Raw genomic sequence first — 21,321 nt, 5'->3', positions numbered from 1 at the left:
CAGGCCTCTATAGAAGACATTTGCAGAGCTGCTACTTGGGCGGCACCTACGACATTTATTAAGCACTACAAGTTGGACTCATTTGCGTCTGCTGAGGCAGCGTTTGGTAGGCGTGTGCTACAGAAAGTGTGTGCATCTCCAACGTCCCAGTCAAGACCTTCTCCCTCCCATGGGCAGTAAATCTTTGGTATATCCCATGTTGGACTCTCCTTCCAGATGCAGTGGAGAAGACCCGTTGTACCTACCTGAACGGTCTTCTCGATGCACTGGAAGGAGAGTCCAAACCCACCCGACTAGTTGAAGTTCAGAGACGTCGGAGATGGGGAGTTGAAGTTAGTTGTATTAATAAAAGTTGGTTATCCTCTAACATTGGTTTTTCATTTTTAAAACTGGGGCTCATGGGACCAGTAAGGGGACGGTAGCTATTATTATGCTAATTATAACTCAGTCTCTACCAATAGGATTGGTACATTACCCATGTTGGACTCTCCTTCCAGTGCATCGAGAAGACCGTTCAGGTAGGTACAACGGGTCTTTCTGTCACATTAAGACTACAAAAACATGGAGATGGAATAGTGCTGACTGCATACAAGTTACATACATTTCTCTATAAAGCAGATGTAAATGTATAGCAGAAGTAAAAGAACCAACTGAATTAAAAAAAAATGAGAGAAAGACAAAGTGACAATATGGAAAAGACTAAGAATTGGAACAAGGAAAAGAAATGATATACAGTAACACCTCGTCTTACAAACTTAATTGGTTCCCGGAGGAGGTTCGTAAGGCGAAAAGTTCGTAAGACGAAACAATGTTTCCCACAGGAAACAATGTAAAGTCAATTAATGCGTGCAAGGAAAAAAAACATTGCAAAAATGGCGCTCCACTGGGCACCGCCACCTGGCTGTCGCCTTTTGAAACAGCTGGGGGGCTTCTCTGTGTCCTCCCGAACGCCAAACCTGAACTTTTGCCGAACTTCCGGGTTTGGCGTTCGGGAGGACGCCGAGAAGCCCTGCCGCCCGGCTGTTGCCTTTTGAAACAGCCAGGGGGCTTCTCGGCATTCTCCTGAACGCCGAACCCGGAAGTTTGCCAAAAGTTCGGGTTTGGCGTTCAGGTTCAGGAGGACGCTGAGAAGCCCCGCTGCCCGGCTGTCAGCCTTGCAAAAGAGCTGCGGAGCTGTCGAGCCAGTCGGGAGGCTCAAACGGAGGTGGGGAATCCCAATAGGGAATTCCATGGGCGGAGCTTTGACATCACGAAGACGTCCTTCTTGGTCGGCCGAAATGTGGACTTCTGGGCGGCCTCCCGAATGCCAAACCTGGAAGTTCAGCAAAAGTTCGGGTTTGGCGTTCAGGTTCGGGAGGACGCCGAGAAGCCCCCCGGCTGTTTCAAAAGGCGACAGCCAGGCACGGGGCTTCTCGGCGGCCACCTGAACCTGAACTTTTGCCGAACTTCCGGATTCGGCGTTCGGGCGGCAGGTTCATAAGACGGAAAAAGTTCGGAAGAAGAGGCAAAAAATTTCCGAACCCCAGGTTCGTATCTCGGAAAGTTCATATGACGAGGGGTTCGTATCACGAGGTACCACTGTATTGTAAATAGAAGTGTAAATAACAATGCATGAAATACAGATATAGATCTGTGTAAAAAGGACATGATGTTTAAAGATAAAAAACAATAAAAAGTAAAAAACAGTTATTACCTCATTGATATTTGCATTTGGAGAGCTTTATTAGAATGACTTGGACTTACAAAGTTTCTAAAGATTAATTTCATGTTGGATTCTTTTCCTCAGAGGAAATCCAGACAAAGAAGAGAACACTGCAGAAAGACTTGCTGGAGTAGAGAAACAGGAGGTAAGTCCAAGGCAGAAATTGGATTGCTTTTTCTACCTGTTTTCTGTTTTAAAGTTGTTCTGCAACTTGAAAAAACAATTTAACGATTTTAGTTTGGATCATATTGACCTTAAAATGGTTTTCAGGCAGAATTCATAATAGTATATTTACCACACACAGTAATGAAAGTAATATAGATTGGATTTCTTCCCACATATTTTAAAAGATGTAGCCAGTTCTCAGCTCTGCATTCTTTAAGGCAGTGTTTCCCAACCTTGTCAACTTAGAAGATATCTGGACTTCAACTCCCAGAATTCCCCAGCCAGCGAATGCTGGCTGGGGAATTCTGGGAGTTGAAGTCCAAGTATCTTTAAGTTGCCACGGTTGGGAAACACTGCCTTAAGGGAATTGAGATTGCAGTTCCCAGACTTCCTACTCGGTATTTCTAATCTATAGAAATGAAATAATGTATCAGTACCTAATTAATTAATTACTTGTTTGGTGCATACAAATTTGTCCTAAGAGCCAGCATTTAAATTACATTTTATTGATAGTAGTTTGTCTTTCTATAGGAAATTTCTGAGACGGGTGATCTAGTTCCTGAGAAGAAGGATGATAATGTGGCAGGTGAGGCTGTGCATCTGAATGTTCCTTGAAATAAAACCATTGGCTCAAATAGCACTTTGCTAGCTTTTCTAGCGTAACTAGTGTCTATAAAAATTCTACCATAGAAAACACATTTCAAATATCATATATCAAAACTCAGTAATATTGGAAGTATATTTCTCTAAGAATTAGCTGTTTTTTCAAATGCTTTCATTTCTCTTTCCTTTGAATACTTAAATTGGCTTAGAACAGATGGTGGGAAAAAATCTTTGAAAATGGTGTAGAGCTGACAGCAGCAGGACATATTAATAAATTGTTTGCAAAGTAGTTTACAATTGAAGATAAGTTTGCTTTATTCCATTTATGCATACCTATCTGTGTGCTTTTTAAACCATTCACATTTAGTTTTTGTTACTATTTTATGAAAGAAACTAAGTTTAGCAAAACAAACAAAATAATGCAATGAAAGAGATGGATGGAGGCACTTGTTTTAGTCCCTCAAGTCTAACCCCAAAGAGATATTCTCTCATCATCAAATATCATAGAGATGGTTGCATATCCCTAATTGACCATCTCTGCCAAAGGATCATTGACTACATTGTGGAACTCCTATTGTTAAGGAATGTTTGAACATTGAAGGACTGGAAAAGAAATATTGAGTGCCTGTCACAATCACAGAACTAAGGATTAGTGCAAACAGTGATTATTGCCTTCAAAACATAGTCAGCCAAAAATAAATGAAGCATATTTTAGCTTGTGAAAACTTAGTCATTTAGTTATAGTTCTGCATGTCAAGGGAATTCAGGAAATTGGGGTTAATTCGGTTAAGTAAATCAGAGTTCCTATGAATATGCCACATCACACTATATATTCCAATATATGTAAGTTAATAGAGGATGTCAATTTAGGTTGTGTTAAATACTAATAACTTTGTTGATGTTTGAAGCCCAGGATGGCTCCGACTCAGACAAATCCAGTTGGCCTGTGTCATCTGCTCTCACAGCCAGACTTCGGCGTCTAGTCACTATCTATCAGCGTTGCAACCGCAAAGAACTGCCGGCTAGACCTGATGTTATTGGAACGTGTAAGCATGGCTATTGGCTCCAAGAGGAAATGATTAGGAGAGCCAATGAAATGGACCCTGTGAACAATGAAATACAGAAGAGGTAATAGAGTAAACTGTAAAAATCGGCCTTAAGCTTATTTGGGTATTGCTAATTCTGAACAACTGTTCCCTATTCTCTGGATTGTCATTTTGATTGGAATTTTGAGTGTCTATGCGACGTTTCGGTGAAATCACATTCACCATCATCAGGCTGAAGTTTTAAGCTTTGTGCTGCTGTAAATATGAAATAAATATAAATATTCCATATTTACAGCAGCACGAAGCTTAAAACTTCAGCCTGATGATGGTGAATGTGATTTCACCGAAACGTCGCATAGACACTCAAAATATTACACGGTGCAAAACCCGGCAGCTTTTGCCTTGTAAGGCAGAGAATTAACAGTTGAGATATATATACAGTGTTCCCTCGATTTCCACGGGGGATGCGTTCCGAGACTGCCCGCGAAAGTCGAATTTCCGCGAAGTAGAGATGGGGAAGTAAATACACCATTTTTGGCTATGGACAGTATCACAAGCCTTCCCTTAACACTTTAAACCCCTAAATTACCATTTCTCATTTCCTTAACAACCATTTACTCACCATTATTACTGGTACAGTGATCCCTCGATTTTCGCGATCTCAATCTTCGCGAAATACTATATCGCGATTTTTCCACCCGATGACGTCACTCCTTTCCTTTCTCATCTTTCTTTCTCTCTCTCTTTCTCTATCTTGCTTCTTCCTCTTTCACACTCTCTTCCTCCCTCTCTCATCTCTTTCTTTCCTTCTCTCTCTTTCTCTATCTCTCCCCCTCTTGCTCTCGAGCGGCAAGCGAGCAGCCGGGCGGGCGGGTGACGGGCAAGCGGCAAGCGAGCAGCCGGGCGGGCGGGTGAACGGGCAAGCGGCAAGCGGCAAGCGAGCAGCTGGGTGGGCGGGTGACGGGCAAGCGGCAAGCGAGCAGCCGGGCGGGCGGGTGAACGGGCAAGCGGCAAGCGACAAGCGAGCAGCCGGGCGGGCGGGTGAACGGGCAAGCAGCAAGCGAGCGCCCGGGCAGGCGAGTGACGGGCAAGCGGCAAGCGATCTTGGGGTTTCCCCTTTGCCTGGGCGGCGGGAAACGCTGCGGAGCAGATCAGCTGCTGGGCGGCCGAAGGAACCTTCCCTGGGTGCCGCCCACGCAAACTCCACCATCTGCGCATGTGCGGCCATGAAAAAAAGGGCGCGCATGCGCAGATGGTGTTTTTACTTCCGCAACCCTACATCGCGAAAAATCGATTATCGCGAGGGGTCTTGGAACGGAACCCTCGCGATACTCGAGGGATCACTGTACTCACCATGGAATAAGACACTTAGTGATCCTGATATTTATAAACATAATTATTTATTAACAATAATTATTTTTTTTGTTATTTATTTGCAAAAATTATTAGTTTGGCTATGACATATGACGTCATTGGGTGGGGAAAACCGTGGTATAGGAAAAAAACCGCGAAGTATTTTTTAATTAATTTTTTTTAAAAACCGTGGTATAGGCTATTCGCGAAGTTCGAACCCGCGAAAATCGAGGGAACACTGTATATTCTAATATAGTTGTTGTGATCATGTGATGATGCTTTCTGGCAGATATTGGAACCGATTCTCCCAGTTTTGAATTTGCAAACTTAGGATGGTCGCTTAAAATTGCGTGGCATTCTACCCCATTTTCTTAGCTTCAAACCTAATGAATTACATAATAAATCCAAAGATTATAGTCATGCTTAAAATTTATGAACCTGTTTGAATTTTCAATGTTTCTGCATAAACCTGACTTAAAACATGATCTGTTCTCCATACTAATCTTAGAACTAGAGAGCAAAAACCCAATTAAACAAATGAACATACCTGTTCATTTATCTAGGAAAATCCAAAGGTAGATTTCTGCATGTGGCAAAAGAATGTGAAACTTTGCTTTCAGTAACTGTATTGCCCCTAGGGCAATTAATTACGAATGCAACTAAACATTTAAGGTCATGACTTTGATACAGCCATTCTAAAGCATTCTTCTGCTTTAACCACTCTTCAGTCATGCAACTTATGTGTTTGGAGTTATTGTCTTGCTGCATGACATTTTCCTGTAGAATTTGCTAATACAATTCAGAATTAAATAGTTCCTCCAATCAATCAATCAAGCGCTCAAGGGCCAGATGCAGCAAAGCAGGCCCAAATCACAATACTACCATGTTTCACTGATGGGATAAGGATGTTAGCTAGACACTGTGTTCGCCTTTTGCCAAACACAATATTTTTAATTCAAACCCAAATTTTCCAATTTGTTCTCATCTGTACAAAGACATTCTTCCAATAACCTTCTAATTTATTCATGAAGTTTTCATAAACTACCAGTAGTTCGAGAACAATGTTATTTTTGGAGAATAATGACTTTTTCCTTGCAATCCTGCTTTGCACACTATTACTTTTCAGTGTTCTCCTGATGATAGCAGATGTTATTCTAGGCTTCTTTGAGGTCTCCCAGAACATTACATAGGAATATTACATTACTCTAGGGGAGATCTTGGTTAGTTGGCCACTCTTAGGGAGGATAATCACAACATTTAATTGTCTCCATTTGTACCTGTCTGGCAGTGAACTTGGTGGACTCAAAAAGTTTTTAGAAGTAATTTATAACATTTTCCAGTCTGGAAGCATCAACAAAAGCTTTTTCGGAGATCCTCAAAAATCTCCTTTGTTCAACCATGACATATTTCCATATACCTGTGTTGTAAAGATCAGACTTTGAGAGTGATTTCACACAATTTTGTTCTTTAAAAGAAAATTCACAGCTGTTATCATCTTATTGATTGAAACACCTGACTCTTAATTTTGCCTTCTAATGAACTGATCATTCTGCAGGTTCTCATGTTTCTGCTACACAGGAATATATAGCTTTGTCTTGATACAATGAACATAAAATGTCTTAATTATTTCTTTACTTGGCTTTTCTTTATCTAGTTCCAGAACTTGGGTAGAGAAAAGAGCTCATTTTATTATGCATAAATATTGAGCATTCAAAAGGGTTCACAAACTTTTAAGCACCACTATATTTGGCAAGGAAAGACTTAAATCATATGGGCCCAAATCAGCTCCTCCTTGATAGGCAAGATTAGCAGATTCTGTTGCACCATTCTACAGCGGTACACAATAGTATATGTTACAAACGTTTCTAGATTTCCTTTCAGGAAGGAATATTATAAGAGTACTGAATGCTGTTTCCTGAAGGTATTCTGAGGATGTTCAATCAGCAGGACCAAATGATAGGTTCTCCAATAGCCTTGTCTTATAATAAATACAATGAATATTTTCAGAAGATGAATTGGAAAAGAAACTATAGGAATGTCAGAATCAAATGATATTATTAATTTATTGTACACTACTTGCCATAGTGACGGCTGGTTGTTAACCAAAAAGGAAATCGTAAGTTTTGTCCTTCTTCAGTAATGTATTGCCTCCTTTGCCCATGGAAAGGGAGGGGTGAGACAGCAAGATATTTCTGCACACAAATGGTTTTATAGAATAGGTACAAGCTGCTTTTCTGATGAATATTTAAGGAAGAAACCTATTTATGTTTTAATAAACTGGGATTACACTGAAAAACTGCCCTATGGATTGTGACTGGGCTGTGTTCCTCATAATTGCTAGTACTATTTCCAACACATAGACTTTTTTCATAATCAAAATAAATTCCAACTGCAAACACAGAAGAATTTTTGGGAGTGGAATAATATATAAATATAATAAATAATATTAATTAAATCATTGGGATGAAAGTGCAATTTTGATATATTTATTTGTATTCCTCATGCATTCTTCAGATGGACCAGAAGAGAACAAGCAGATTTCTATCGCACTGTCTCCTCATTTGGGGTCATTTATGAGCCAGAAAAGAAAGTCTTTGATTGGACTCAATTCCGATCCATTTCACGTTTGGAGAAGAAAACTGATGAAAGTTTAGAAAAATATTTCTATAACTTTGTTGCTATGTGTAAAAATGTCTGTCGATTGCCCCACTGGAAAGATGATGGTGAGTAAGAAACATTCAGGGGTTGCTGTTCATTGTTTCCTGCGTAAGACTTCTTTCATGTTATTCTTTATACCTTTATAATTATCATGGCTTCTGAGTAACTTTAGTCTTCAAACGTATCTCTCTCTTTTGCTGTAAATATGCTTTCCATCCATTTCAAGGATCTCAATGTAGTTTCATCTTCAGATTGAAAGCTCTGAAATCCAAAAAGACCATTTATTACTAAAAGAGGCCTTGAAATGATCAAGGAGGCTAGGATTGAAGAGACTGGGGCTCAGGGCCATTCTCAGTCAAGGAAACTCACTTCTGGAATGGTCACTTTTTCTCAGTATGACCTGCTTCAGAGGGTTGTTGTCATGGAGATAAAATAAGGGGAGATCTCCGTATAGTGCTCTTAGAAGAATGATATATGTCAACACTACAGGAGGGGACACAACACTACACGAACAAGGGGACACAATCTGAAGTTAGTTGGGGGAAAGATCAAAAGCAACGTGAGAAAATATTATTTTACTGAAAGAGTAGTAGATCCTTGGAACAAACTTCCAGCAGACGTGGTTGGTAAATCCACAGTAACTGAATTTAAACATGCCTGGGATAAACATATATCTATCCTAAGATAAAATACAGAAAGTAGTATAAGGGCAGACTAGATGGATCATGAGGTCTTTTTCTGCAGTCAGTCTTCTATGTTTCTATTATTTGAAAACTATTGTTTATATATAGGGGCTTGAGTGATTTCACATGGCAAAACTATTTCAAAACAACACATAACAGATGTTAGTCCTCTCTTTGTCTAAGCTGGCCTTTTTCCCCTGACTGTCATCTTACACTATAGTTTTGAACACTAGAGTCATGATCAATTATTAGATATCCTGATGCAGAAAAATTATTTCACTTTGATTTAATTTAAGACTATTCTGGTACAGCATCTCTCTCTCTCTCCCTCCTTCCCTCCATCCCTCCCTGCCTCTTTCTCTCTCGTAGGTTCTGCTTTTATCTATTGTTCCTTTATATTCTATTTGTGTAGGCCCAACTGATCCCAGCATTTATGTGGAACCCATCACAGAGGAACGTGCTGCAAGGACGCTGTATCGAATTGAACTCTTGCGGAAGATCCGTGAGCAAGTGTTGAGATGTCCACAGTTACACGAAAGGCTCAAACTTTGCCGCCCAAGCCTATACCTCCCTGTGTGGTGGGAATGTGGCAAACACGATAGGGACCTGCTAATTGGTACGGCAAAACACGGACTGAACCGCACAGACTATTACATAATGAATGACCCACAGTTGTCATTCATGGATGCCTACAGAAATTATGCTCAGAACAAAAGGACAGGGGTCCTTGGAGAAGAACACTTGTGCTGTCACCACCAAGCAAATTCTAAACTATATTACTCGCCTTTGTATAATCAAGCAGAAAGAAAGCAGGCATCAGCAGAGGCAGAAACAGAAAACTGCCCTAAGCTAATGAACTCAGGGAATGATCTTTTGCAGGCAGAAAACACCTCTCAGGATGGCAGCTGTGAAAATTTCATGTCTAAGGTCCGAAGTATGCTTTCCGCTAACTATGATGAGAGTTCTTTGCCGGACTCTTTGTCATGCATGATGTATGATGAAAAGGCCTGCAACAGTGAGCACAGTTCTTTCGCTCGTGACAGCCCTAGCTGCACAGACATCAGCAGCAATGCTACCAAAGTGGCAGAGGGCAAAACAGATGGGGATGAAGACCTCTCTAGCTGTGATGCCGAGACCATACGAGAGGCCGCCTACTTGGATCATTTGCAGTTTGGCAGCGATCAATTGGAAGGTCAAAATATAGGACAGGAGCTTTTAGAGAAGGAGGCAAAGCCTTCTGAGAGCTTTGCTCAGGAAGCCTGTAATGCTCTTCAGCATATGGAGAATCAGTATATTATCCCAAAAGCAGTTCCATTTGAAAGAGATGGTGTGGAGAGTGTTCTGAGCATAGGGGTCTATGGTCCAAGTCTTCGTAATTTTGATATCAAAGTACAACCCGAGAAAAGATTGATGGGCTTATTGCATGAAAAGAGTTTGGAGGAGAAACTAATGCAGAGCCAAAGCCATAGTGAAGAGGAGGAGGAGGAAGAGGAGGAGGAAGAAGAAGAGGAAGATCATCTAGAAACAGTAACCGACATTGGGAAAGATAGAGGAGAAGCCATATGTAGCACACAGAAGGAGCAGAAACACAATTCATGTATTCTCACCACTCTGGATGCATTAATGGAGGAAAGGAATAAGGTCCTTGTTGAATCAGTCTCAAGTGAGCTGGCAGCATCCAAATGCGATAGTGAGCCAGGGATGGGCGAGGATGATCAAGCTGAGTGTGAAAGCCTTGAGGAACACACCCCAGGCTTGCAAGAGGTTCAGACCTGTCACCACCACTACCATCACTCTGCAACAAGCCAGGCTTCAGCAATTCAAATGGAACTTCTTAAGTCGCACCCTGTTTGCATAGAAGGAGACTTCTGGGGAGATGATTCAGAGGAGAAGAGAGATAGTCCTGTTACTCAATCTCTTTATGAGGGTGAAATAAAGAGAGAAGAAGAAGAAGAGTGTGAGCACCAAGATCTAGACAAGAGGGATGGAATAAGTCAAAATCAAGGTAGATCATTGTTAAGAAATATTTCAGTTCTTCACATATTTCAATTTGGGCACATGTTGGGTTAGAAATGTTCTTATCAATAAGGATGATGCTACAGCTTGACATTTTGAGGCATCACAGCTTCCCATTTATTGTTAATTAAAATAATCTAAAAGAGAAAAATAGGAGTTTTCTACTCCATTTTTAAAAAGGACAAGAAAACTCTGTAGCTGTGATTGCTAATTAATTGTAACTCTCTAGGATACTACTTAAAGCAATTGTGAAAAAGCCAGCGCACCCCATGTAAGGTTTTCCTTTTTAAAAAACATTTGTAGCCCTATCAATATTTTAATCATCATTCAAACAAAATATAAAAGAGGTAATTGGGAAAAATATGAAAAAAATGACCTTGTAGTTATTTATTTAACAAAAAATTAACAGATAAGTCAGTTCCTTATGTATTAAAAGTAAGTATGGTAAGTACAAAGCTTTACGTGGTATAGCGCCTGGTTCCTTTAGGGCAGGGGTCGGCAACCTTAAAACTCAAAGAGCCGTTTGGACCCATTTCCCAAGGAAAGTAAACCCCGGGACCCACAAAACCCTTTTGACATCTAAAAGAAAGATAACACTGCATATATAATCTTTTTTCATCTTTATGCTATGTATAAAAAAATATATAGTGTGTTGCATTTGTGAAATCAATGAACTGCTACAGAGAAAACAAATTTTTATTTCTGCATGCAACAAAAACTTTTTGAACTCTGAAAAAAAGATGGGTCAAAAAGCTCAGTAAATCGCTGCTGGCTGGTGTTGTACATTGGCGGTTGCGACACGTATATTGGGCGATGGAGCCATAGGAAAGGGATGAAAGAGCCACATGCAGCTCCAGAGCCGCAGGTTGCAGACCCCCTGCTTTAGGGACTTCTCCAATATCTTCTACCTTCCTGGTTTAATTCTCCAAAGTTGGCACACTCTCAGTACCTTCAATTAAACAGTCATCTATTGGGACCTCAGGAAATGCACCTCTTCTATAGCAGCACTTGTCCTCTGGAACAGGTTCTGCCCCTTGAAGCCCTGGTCTTCACCCAAGCCACTGGTGAAGAACAGTGAGACCTCTCATTTCCTTCATCTGCTCTTTTGTGCTTGCCATTTTTTAATCTTTTTCTTTAAGTTTTATTGGTTTTATTGTACTTTCTTTGATTGCTGTGAGCTACCCAGAGATGTTTTAAGTTGGGTGGCATACAAGTTTAATAATGTTATTGTTTAATAATAATAGTTATGCTCTCAGCTCTATATCTTATTGCCTCTTTGGCAGAAACAGGCTCAAGGAGGCGATTCTTACAATTGTCTACCACTCTCTGACATCAACTGGAAGGAACTATTTTTCCCATTCCTCTTACAGAAGGTTTTCTGTTGTGTGATGTTTGAGTACCGGTATTTAGTTTTTCAGTTAGCTATTAACTGCAGTGTCTGAAATCTGTTGTCAAGTTTGAAGAGTACAGTAAATTATTTAATGAATATTACATTTTCTTTAGGAATGTTTCAGATCTGTAGCCTACTACAATCTTTACTGTTTGTTTTATATTTAAGTTCTAATCCATGCTAGTCATTTTTCTGCATAACAGTGCTACCATTTGATTCAGACTTTCATCCTTTTGAGGTCAGTAAAATGAGGACCCAGATAAACTTAGAGAGAGCTGTAAAACACTGTGAAATGGTATATGGCTAAGTGCTATTTTAGGAGTGAGAAAGCTCTAAAACAGTGAATAGTGCAACTGACATCTAAGTATCTTTTATTTCAGTCATTTGTTGAGAGTCATCAATGTAGTCCTTTCAAGTCTACTTTTTTTTAAAAAAAAATTCTAGATGGCTTTGAGAAGTTTTCTGAAGATGAAAGCAAGAGCTCCATATTTGCTGTTCCTGGAGAGAGTGATGAACTTCATGAGGTTCGGGCACCTACCATAGCTCAACTTTTGCAGGAGAAGACACTTTACTCTTTCTCAGAGTGGCCCAAGGTAACTTTGTAGTTTCAATATGCATAAATAAAGGATTTAGATCAATGCTCAGTGAGGAGAACCGAGAGCAACTTCCCATATCTTCTCAATATTTTCCCCCACATCAACAATATCCAGAATTATTTGGTTTGCTGGGTTTAACTTTAGAGTATACTCTAAGAAAGATAAATCAAGGAAAAAATGGTGTCTTCTTTATTAGAAAAGAGGACATATTTTAATAAATCTTCAGCCATCTGAGGATTGTCTTGTTGACTGGGTTCACAGAAACCATAATAAATTTTCTTTATTTCTATACTTCATACAGGAAAGTGCCAGTTAATAAGAAACTAACAATGTTTTCTATGTAGCTCTAATTAATTTCTGTAAATTGAACATTCTTCTGTCATGCTACTTAGGTTATACTGTGTTTTGATAGACATGAACATTACTTTCTATAGGTATTTGTGTGTTTTAATATGCCAAGTAGAAAATGTTTTGTATGTGTGATTCTAATGGCATAATCATCCTTTGGAGGGAGGTCAAACAGTCAAGGTTACAGCTCCTTTTCTTTGAGAACGTAGGTAGCACTAGTTTCCTGCTTTGCGTATTTATAAAGTTGGGTCATTTTCCCTTTGAAAAAAAATATTTTAAAGCAGACATTATTTTTAAAAAGATAGAAATGTTGACGTCATTTCATCGGCCACTCAATCAGTAATATTCTGTGGCAACCTTCCTTCATAGTATTTACCTTATTTTATTTTATTTGCCTCCCCTTCTTGATTGCCTCCTCCTAAAATGCAATTCCAGAGTGTTTCACATTGGAGAAAGCAATGTTGTTGACATACTTTATAGGTATAAACTAATAATCTCATACTTTTTTTTAATATGCAATCTCTTAGAGATTTAATGCATAGGTTTTTGATATGGTATGTACTGTATTCATAAGAGTAACTATGTGTCTGCATTCCCATGCTTGGAGCATGATAATATTCTTGATAAACAGAATACAGTGATCCCCCGGTTATTGCGTCCCCGACCATTGCGAACAGGGTAATTTGCGATTTTTGAACCCGGAAGTCAGAACACCATCTGGGCATGCGTGCCTTTTTTTTCTATGGGCACGCATGCGTAGATGGGCCGGGCAATCAGCTGCTGGGCGGCTTCCCTGAGGAGTTTCCCCACCGCCCACGCAAACTCCTCGCTGCTGCAGCTTCGCTCGGGCCGCTTCCCAGCTGAGTACTCAGCTGGGAAGCGGCCCGAGCAAACGGCTTGTCCGCAGCCTGCCTGCCCGCGCGCCCACGGCTCGCGCGCCCTTCTCCCACCCACGCCGTTCGCTCCGGCCGCTTCCCAACTGAGCTCTCAAGCCAAGCGCAGAAGTTCGCTTTTGGCGCTTGGCTTGAGGGCTCAGTTGGGAAGGCGCGCGGGTGTTTTAAAACGTCCCCACCGACATGGGGGGCTCGCTAGCATCCCCCCAAACCCGGGTTGGGGGTTCGGGGGGGTGCTAGCGAGCCCCCCATGTCAGCGGGGACGTTTTAAAACACCCGCGCGCCTTCCCAACTGAGCTCTCAAGCCAAGCGCAGAAGTTCGCTTTTGGCGCTTGGCTTGAGAGCTCAGTTGGGAAGGTGCGCGGGTGTTTTAAAACGTCCCCACCGACATGGGGGGCTCGCTAGCATCCCCCCAAACCCGGGTTGGGGGTTCGGGGGGGTGCTAGCGAGCCCCCCATGTCAGCGGGGACATTTTAAAACACCCGCGCGCCTTCCCAACTGAGCTCTCAAGCCAAGCGCAGAAGTTCGCTTTTGGCGCTTGGCTTGAGAGCTCAGTTGGGAAGGCGCGCGGGTGTTTTAAAACGTCCCCACCGACATGGGGGGCTCGCTAGCATCCCCCCAAACCCGGGTTGGGGGTTCGGGGGGGCTAGCGAGCCCCCCATGTCGGCGGGGACGTTTTAAAACACCCACGCCGCCCCCAATCTTCGGCTCCTCGCTAGCGCTGCGGAAGTAAAAACACCATCTGCACATGCGCAGATGGTGTTTTTACTTCCGCAGCGCTACTTCGCGAAAACCCGCTCGTTGCGGGGGGTCCTGGAACGGAACCCTCGCAACGAGCGGGGGATCACTGTAGTAAATACACAGCCCAATCAGTCTCTCAATATCCTATTCGAAAAGGAGTCCTAGGTTGAGTTTGTTCACTAGTTTTCCCAAGTGTTAAGAGAGTATTCCAACATCTACAACTAAACAAAGAATATCTATTCTTTGGCAGGATCGAGTGATCATTAACCGTATTGACAACATCTGTCATGCAATCTTAAAGGGAAAGTGGCCTTCTTCCAGTCAATCTTTTGACATACCGTATATGATGCCCACTCCTGCCTTAGTCAGCAGTACTTGCAATAGGAGTGGCTATACTGAACCAGAAGTCTCTGAATCTAGTTTCAGCAATGAAGGATTAGCGGCACAACTTCCAAAGGTAAGCTTGGATATTCATTCTATTAAAAGTTATTTGTATCATATTTCAGACTTCTGTTCCTATAGAGAAAACTATTGCATATTTCCTGTTTCATTGTACTTACTATTTGGTGTATCAAGATTATGTGACAGACGATGAAGACTATTAATGTGGGTTCCCAGAGAGATCTCATTTGCATTATTTACTATTATTATTAGTGGTTCAAATATACAGTTAGTGATATAACTCCTTAGTGTGTGGGGGGGGGGGTCTCATCTCTTTGATGCTTATCGGGAAAAAAATTGTATGGGAGTTCCCTGAGTATATTGGGAAAATATAAGATGAAAGTTTGGTTAATTCTACTTTAATTTAAATTATATTTGAATGTGACACTATCACTCTAGGAGAGATTGTTGCTTTCTTCAAGAAAACATTCTTAATATTTTCAGCAAAGGAAGGAATGATGGGGGAGCAGAAGTCAACTTTTCTAACTGTTAGGGGCATGGAGGCACCCCTTTTATAAAGGGTTGCTATAGATTGTGCAGCTGTACATTTTGTATACCACTAATCATAAAAAGTGACCTTTCTGGCTCTGGTTTTAATCACAGGAAACCTTTCTGGCTCCCACCTTTGTCAAAGATGAATCCAAGCACCGGCAATCATATGAATTTGAAATAGAGAGAGATGCCAAGCATCGGAGTCTTGATCAGCTGGTAGCATCCCACACCCATCCTTCAGCTGTCTTAAATGGCTGGCGGGATGCAGTAGATCTCTCAAGAGTGTCAGATGGAACTTCAGCAAGCAGCACTCCATTTTCCATGAGCACAAATATACCTAAGCTAGGGACAGTGAATGCTCTGCAGAGCTCCCTTGGCATGGATTTGTCTGGAATCCTTCAAGCAGGGCTTATTCATCCTGTGACGGGACAGATTGTCAACGGAAGCTTACGAAGAGATGATGCTGCTATCAGAAGACGACGGGGTAGGAGAAAAAATGTGGAAGGGATTGACCTGATACTTTTGAAGGAGAGAAGCCTCCAGACAGGGCTGCCTGTGAGTACAAATCCTCATACTCATTTGTTATTTTTTACTTTTCTTTGGACAATGGACCAAACTCCCAGTGGGTAATTTTTACCGTGTTGGGGGATCTTCTGACTGCAATTGTTGAAAGCTGCTTTGGAGGCCTAGACTCTGCAAAAAGAGAAGCTCACTATCAATAGTTTTTAAAAATCCATCACAGTAAACAACTAAATCCTTCTGGCTTCTTGAATCAAGGATCCCAAGCCTCTGTTCCATAATCCCTACGATTACACTTTTTCCCAATCCTGGATATGGAAACAGTATTTTTGGCCATTGTCACTCCTCTCTCTTTTCTTGGGGCTTTCTTGGGGTTTGGGGGTGGGGTGGGGTTGGCGAGTAAAGTGAGACTAGTGGTTTCAGAAGATACAGTTTTGTAGATTAAGGTTAAGCAGTTAAATGAGAATTTAGGACAATGGAGAAAAGTAAAATATCACAAATCCTGCTTTAATTTACAGCTAATCCACAGACATGAATCCCTATATCTAGACACATTCTCAGTGCAGAATAAGATTAAGTTACAGGGAAACAGCTCACATTAATCCATGATACGATATTTTTAACCAAACTCAGTCTGCATCTAGCTCCATTTTTTCTAGATTCCAATTCTCTAATTCTCCTGCAGGTTGGATGATATTTCTTACTTAACTGAGGCATCTGTTACTGGAATGAAGGCAAAAGCACAAAACCTAATAGAGTGGGACTCTTTTCTTTTAGGAACTCACCTGAGGAGGTGGCAGTTGCCTGCTTTTGATTAGTTACCATATTTTTTGGACTAAAATATGCACCTAAATTTTGAAAAGGAAAACAACGAAAAGTGCACCCCATTTTAGGGCCCTGGGAAGGAGCTTTTTGAGGCTTCTTTCTGCCTGTTTTTGAGGCTTTTGGGGGGGGGCATTTTGGGGGCATTTTTGACCTGTTTTCATGGCTTTTTTCAGCCAGAAAAAGCCTCACAAATGGCATGAAAAAAGGCTAAAAAAAGCCCCCCCCAAAAAGGCTCAAAAATAACTCCCCCAAAAGCCTCAAAAGGGGCTGGAAAAAGCCCCCAAAATGGGGCAGAAAGGGCTGGAAAATGGAGTGTGTGCAGGCCAAAAATGGGCCAATGGGGGGGTGGGTGGGAGGGAAGCCTTCGGCAATATTTGGTCTATAAGATGGACAGACATTTTCACCCCCTTTTGGGAGACAAAAAAATGTATGTTATAGTTCACAAAATACAGTACTTCAAGTTTGAATTTTCTAGGCCAGGGATAGGCAGAGTAGGCTCTTCTTATGACATGTGGACTTCAACTCCCAGAATTCCTGAGCTAGCATGATTGACTCAGGAATTCTGGGAGCTGAAGTCCAAAAGTCATAGAAGAGCCAACTTTGCCTACCCCTTTCCTAGGTTTTTCTGTAGGAAGACACTGTGCTAGGTGTATGTTGTCAAAAAGTCAGAATATGTCTGATGACATCTTCTGTAACATATTGTATGTTAAACGCCATATGCTTGTAAGCTGCTGCTAATCAGAAATGAAATTCTGATTCTCCTATGCACTACTAAGGAGAGTCCAAACATAGGTTAACTTTGTCAGTTGTCATGGGGACTGAGTTAATTAATTGAATTAAACACACCTTTTCTGCTCCACGGGCTGTGATGAGTCAGTTTTAAAACTCAATTCGGGACAAGAGGGAGGTAATTTTCTTAGCACAGCTATATTTTTTCCTGCAACGACTGAAGATTTGGACTCTTCTTTTTAAAGGGGCACAACTTAAGTTGACGCCAGAGAAGAGCTAATTTCTGAAAGTTTCTGTGTCAATCGTTAACCCAGATTAAATAATGATAAACATGAAATCTTTCCTTACAGGCATTTGTAACTTATACAGTCAAAATCTACATAAAATATTAGAATTTATATCTGAAGCTTGCCTTTATTTCTCTGTTTCTTCTCCTTACGTTATTCAGGAAGATGAAGGTCAGACCGTAACAAGTAATTCAAATTCAGATGGGCCAGTTATAACTACCTCAAGTCAACAGACATCTCCAGCTACTAATGTCCATACAGATAAGATTGTTCCAAACAAGAGTCTCCTGGATTGGCTGAGACAGCAGTCTGATTACACTCTCGAAATCCCTGGCTTTGGCACAGTAAGTGCAAATTTTGTATTCCAGTGCTGGACAGTATTATTTGGGTTTCACTCATATTTACTCTTTCTTTTCCGTTCAGAATTTTATAGAAAAACCTAAACAGAGAAGGCAGCGTTGTAAAGATCCTAGCAAGCTAGACATAAATTCTCTCACTGGAGAGGAACGGGTGCCTGTGGTGCACAAGGGCACAGGGCGGAGGGTAAGTGGAAGCATTTTTACAAACAATGTAGTCTTTGGCTTGACCCAGTAGAGCTTTTTCTGCCATTATTTCACATCATTCTATTCCAATCATGTCAGGGTAATGATGATTTAATAGTTGACCAACTGCTATAATGTTGTAATGCTGTAATACTGAAATGATGAGAATGAGTCAACAGGGTTATTTAATATCACTTTAAGAGGATGTATATATAAGAGTGGCCCTATCAGGGCCTTTTCCGTATGTGCTACAGTTAATTGATTTCCTGACTTTGCCTAGTACGTGTATGTTTATATTCCTTGTAGATAAACCTCTATTATTGTATTTTGCTCCTGGATTCTCTCAGAATAGTTACACTGTGCTCACTCTGACATATCCAATCAATCAGTCCACAATCTTTTATCTGGGTCTTCATCCATCCATTTCTTTTTAGGGAAGGAAGTCCTTTGTTTCTTCTATTCAATCCTGTCCTGCACTTCCTTCCTTCCTTCCTTCCTTCCTTCCTTCCTTCCTTCCTTCCTTCCTTCCTTCCTTCCTTCCTTCCTTCCCTCCCTCATTCATTCATTCATTCATTCATTCATTCATTCATTCATTCATTCATTCATTCAATTTTTATGCCGCCCTTCTCCTTAGACTCAGGGCGGCTTACAACATGTTAGCAATAGCACTTTTTTAACAGAACTAGGCTATTGCCCCCACAATCCGGGTCCTCATTTTACCCACCTCGGTAGGATGGAAGGCTGAGTCAACCTTGAGCCGCTGATGAGATTTGAACCGCTGACCTTCAGATTTACAAGTCAGCTTCAGTGGCCTGCAGTACAGCACTCTACCTGCTGCGGCACCCCGGCTCATTTGAATTTGAATTGCACATGCAAAAGGAGTACCATTGGAATCATTTAAGTATAAATGTCCTCGTCTCCAAATAAATATGGTTCTTGTGAAAAGCTTGGCCTGGTGTCTAGACTCCTTTCTTTCTGAAGTTGAGAACGGCTAAGGAACGATAATGTGATTTTTAAAAAAAATAGGTTGGAACTGTATCAATTCAGCAAATTAATTGTTAAACCTGTAAAGTTGAGATAGCTGTATTACATAGCAAGCTACAATTATTTGCTGATTAAATTTTTTGGCTGAGAAAATAGGCAGTATTAAAGTGTTTTCTCCAGAATGCATTGTAGGAATTAAATAAAGATACAAGCAATAGGTGGAGATTTATACTACTATTCTCATGATATAGCCTTAGGAAAGAACAAATAAACTAGATTCTATCATCTTGAATATTGTCTCTACCATATCATATGGCAATCTTCTCATCACATTGTTGCGTTTGTATTGGTTAATAAATACATAATATTTACTCTATTTGATTTATATCACTAGGTTCCTTCCTAGTAAAATAAAGGCAGAAAATTGTTTGTAGGGCAATTGGGTTAAGAACAGGAAGCTCTACAATTTATTTATTTATTTTGTAAATAAATTCAGTTTTAGTTTTAAACTGTCTCCTGTACATGACTATAATTTTTATATTTCTGCCGCTCTAATAAAGTTTCCTAAGGAAGAACAAATATTACTCTCTCATTGTGGCGTTTATTAGTACACAGTTAGCTGGGAAAGTAGTTATTTATTTTCTTGTATAAGGTATTAACAGCATAAAATAAACAAATCTTTTTTTAAAAAAGATAGGAGATGAGCAGTTGAAAAATAAGTGGAGAGCTAAATAGTTAAATGCTTAATTGTGTTTCTTAGAAGCTGTATGCAAAAGAGATCACTCTTTCCTGTGTTTTGCAGTTAGGGGGAGCCATGGCACCAGCTTTGAAGGAGTTACCAAGGTGGCTTGATGCCAACATGGAGTATGCTGTTTCAGCAGACTGGTCTGACATAGTTAAGCTTTCAGTAAGTAAAAATATTACATTACATTCAGTTTACAGCCACAATTGTGATTGGAACTTCCGGCCACTAAGCAGTGGAGTCATTAAATGACTCATGACATGACTTCAGCCTAATTTACAATCTTTTTTGCTGCAATCATTAAGTGAAACACTGTGGTCATTAAGCGAATGCATGGACACAATTGTTAGAAGCCGTCTTGCAAATAGTGAATATATGATCCCAGGATGCTGCTGTTGCAACCACTATAAATACATGCTGGTTGCCAAGCGCCTGAATTGGGGTCACACAACCACAGGGACACTGACGGTATTAAGTGCAAAGACACAAAAGTGACTCACAAAGTTGTGACTCACTTTTTTCAGCACAATATTAACTGTGAACAGTTAGAAAGCATGTTTTATCTTCTTTTCCCTATCCTTCTATTTTCATGGACAAGTAGAAGACAAGTAGAAGAGCCCTGAATTATGTAAGGCTATATAGATGACCATCAGCATCTTGAATTAGAATTCAAACCCATTACTAACCAAATCAAACTATAGTGGTACCTCTACTTACATTCCGTGACCAGGTTATTAAGAAGAAGCAATTTTTCCCATAGGAATCAATGTAAAAGCAAATAATGTGTGCGATTGGTGGAGGCCCTGTTTCCTCCCAGGAGATTGCTAGAAAGGCCCCACAGAGGCTTCTCCCTGCCTTTTCTGGCCCTGTTTCCTCCCAGGACATTCCTAGAGAGGCCCCACAGAGGCTTCTCCTTGCCTTTTTCAGTTACAGTCTTGGAGGCTCAGGTTTGTGAGTAGAAAATGGTTCTTGAGAAGAAGCAAAAAAATCTTGAATACCCGGTTCTTATCTAGAAAAGTTTGTAAGTGGAGGCGTTCTTGGATAGAGGTACCACTGTATATGCAACTATAATACAATTTTGATGATACCCTTGAGATTAAATATGAGATATACTGAATGGTTGACAGTTGAGAGATTGACTTAACTCACATTTATTTTAACCACTGATCATTTGAATAAGGCACCACTAACTTTACACATTATGTTAAGCCACAGATCATAATACAGTACAGCATGTTGAGCGAAGATTTAGAGTCTTCTTGAAATGGGTTTGTAAGAGACAGAATGAATAGCATTCTAGTATTATTGAGTGTAATCTACAATAAAATAGTTGAGGCTAAAGTTCCAAATCCACTTACTTAGAAATAAGTTCTGTTTAATTCAGTGGGGCAGATATGCATGTCATTGACCATTGTGTGAAAGAATCCTGGATTAGAAGGATTTTTTCCTAATTCAATAGCACTTACATATATTAAAAATTACACTATTTTAGGAGAAATTGACAACTTTTAAATGAATAAATACCTAAACCGAGGATCGGATTTCTAAGCAAACAGTTTTGACTTT

General features: G+C 40.5%; 1 protein-coding gene across 7 annotated transcripts in view; it reads left to right on the top strand.

Moving 5' to 3' along the window:
- CHD6 (chromodomain helicase DNA binding protein 6) overlaps positions 1 to 21,321 on the top strand; it is a 178,905-nt gene that overhangs the window by 153,493 nt on the left and 4,091 nt on the right. For all 7 annotated transcript variants that reach the window (XM_070744910.1, XM_070744909.1, XM_070744907.1 and 4 more), the window contains 11 exons: positions 1,787 to 1,847; positions 2,399 to 2,453; positions 3,379 to 3,598; positions 7,384 to 7,592; positions 8,623 to 10,215; positions 12,061 to 12,209; positions 14,445 to 14,651; positions 15,239 to 15,682; positions 17,649 to 17,831; positions 17,911 to 18,030; positions 19,816 to 19,920. In XM_070744910.1, the coding sequence (XP_070601011.1) occupies positions 1,787 to 1,847; positions 2,399 to 2,453; positions 3,379 to 3,598; positions 7,384 to 7,592; positions 8,623 to 10,215; positions 12,061 to 12,209; positions 14,445 to 14,651; positions 15,239 to 15,682; positions 17,649 to 17,831; positions 17,911 to 18,030; positions 19,816 to 19,920 (3,346 nt within the window). The remainder of the gene's footprint in view (positions 1 to 1,786; positions 1,848 to 2,398; positions 2,454 to 3,378; positions 3,599 to 7,383; positions 7,593 to 8,622; positions 10,216 to 12,060; positions 12,210 to 14,444; positions 14,652 to 15,238; positions 15,683 to 17,648; positions 17,832 to 17,910; positions 18,031 to 19,815; positions 19,921 to 21,321) is intronic.

This window comes from Erythrolamprus reginae, chromosome 3 (genome assembly GCF_031021105.1).
Source record: "Erythrolamprus reginae isolate rEryReg1 chromosome 3, rEryReg1.hap1, whole genome shotgun sequence".
Classification (NCBI taxonomy): domain Eukaryota; kingdom Metazoa; phylum Chordata; class Lepidosauria; order Squamata; family Dipsadidae; genus Erythrolamprus; species Erythrolamprus reginae.
The sequence above is the reverse complement of the archived record's forward strand: the minus strand, read 5'-3'. Positions and strand labels throughout refer to the sequence as shown.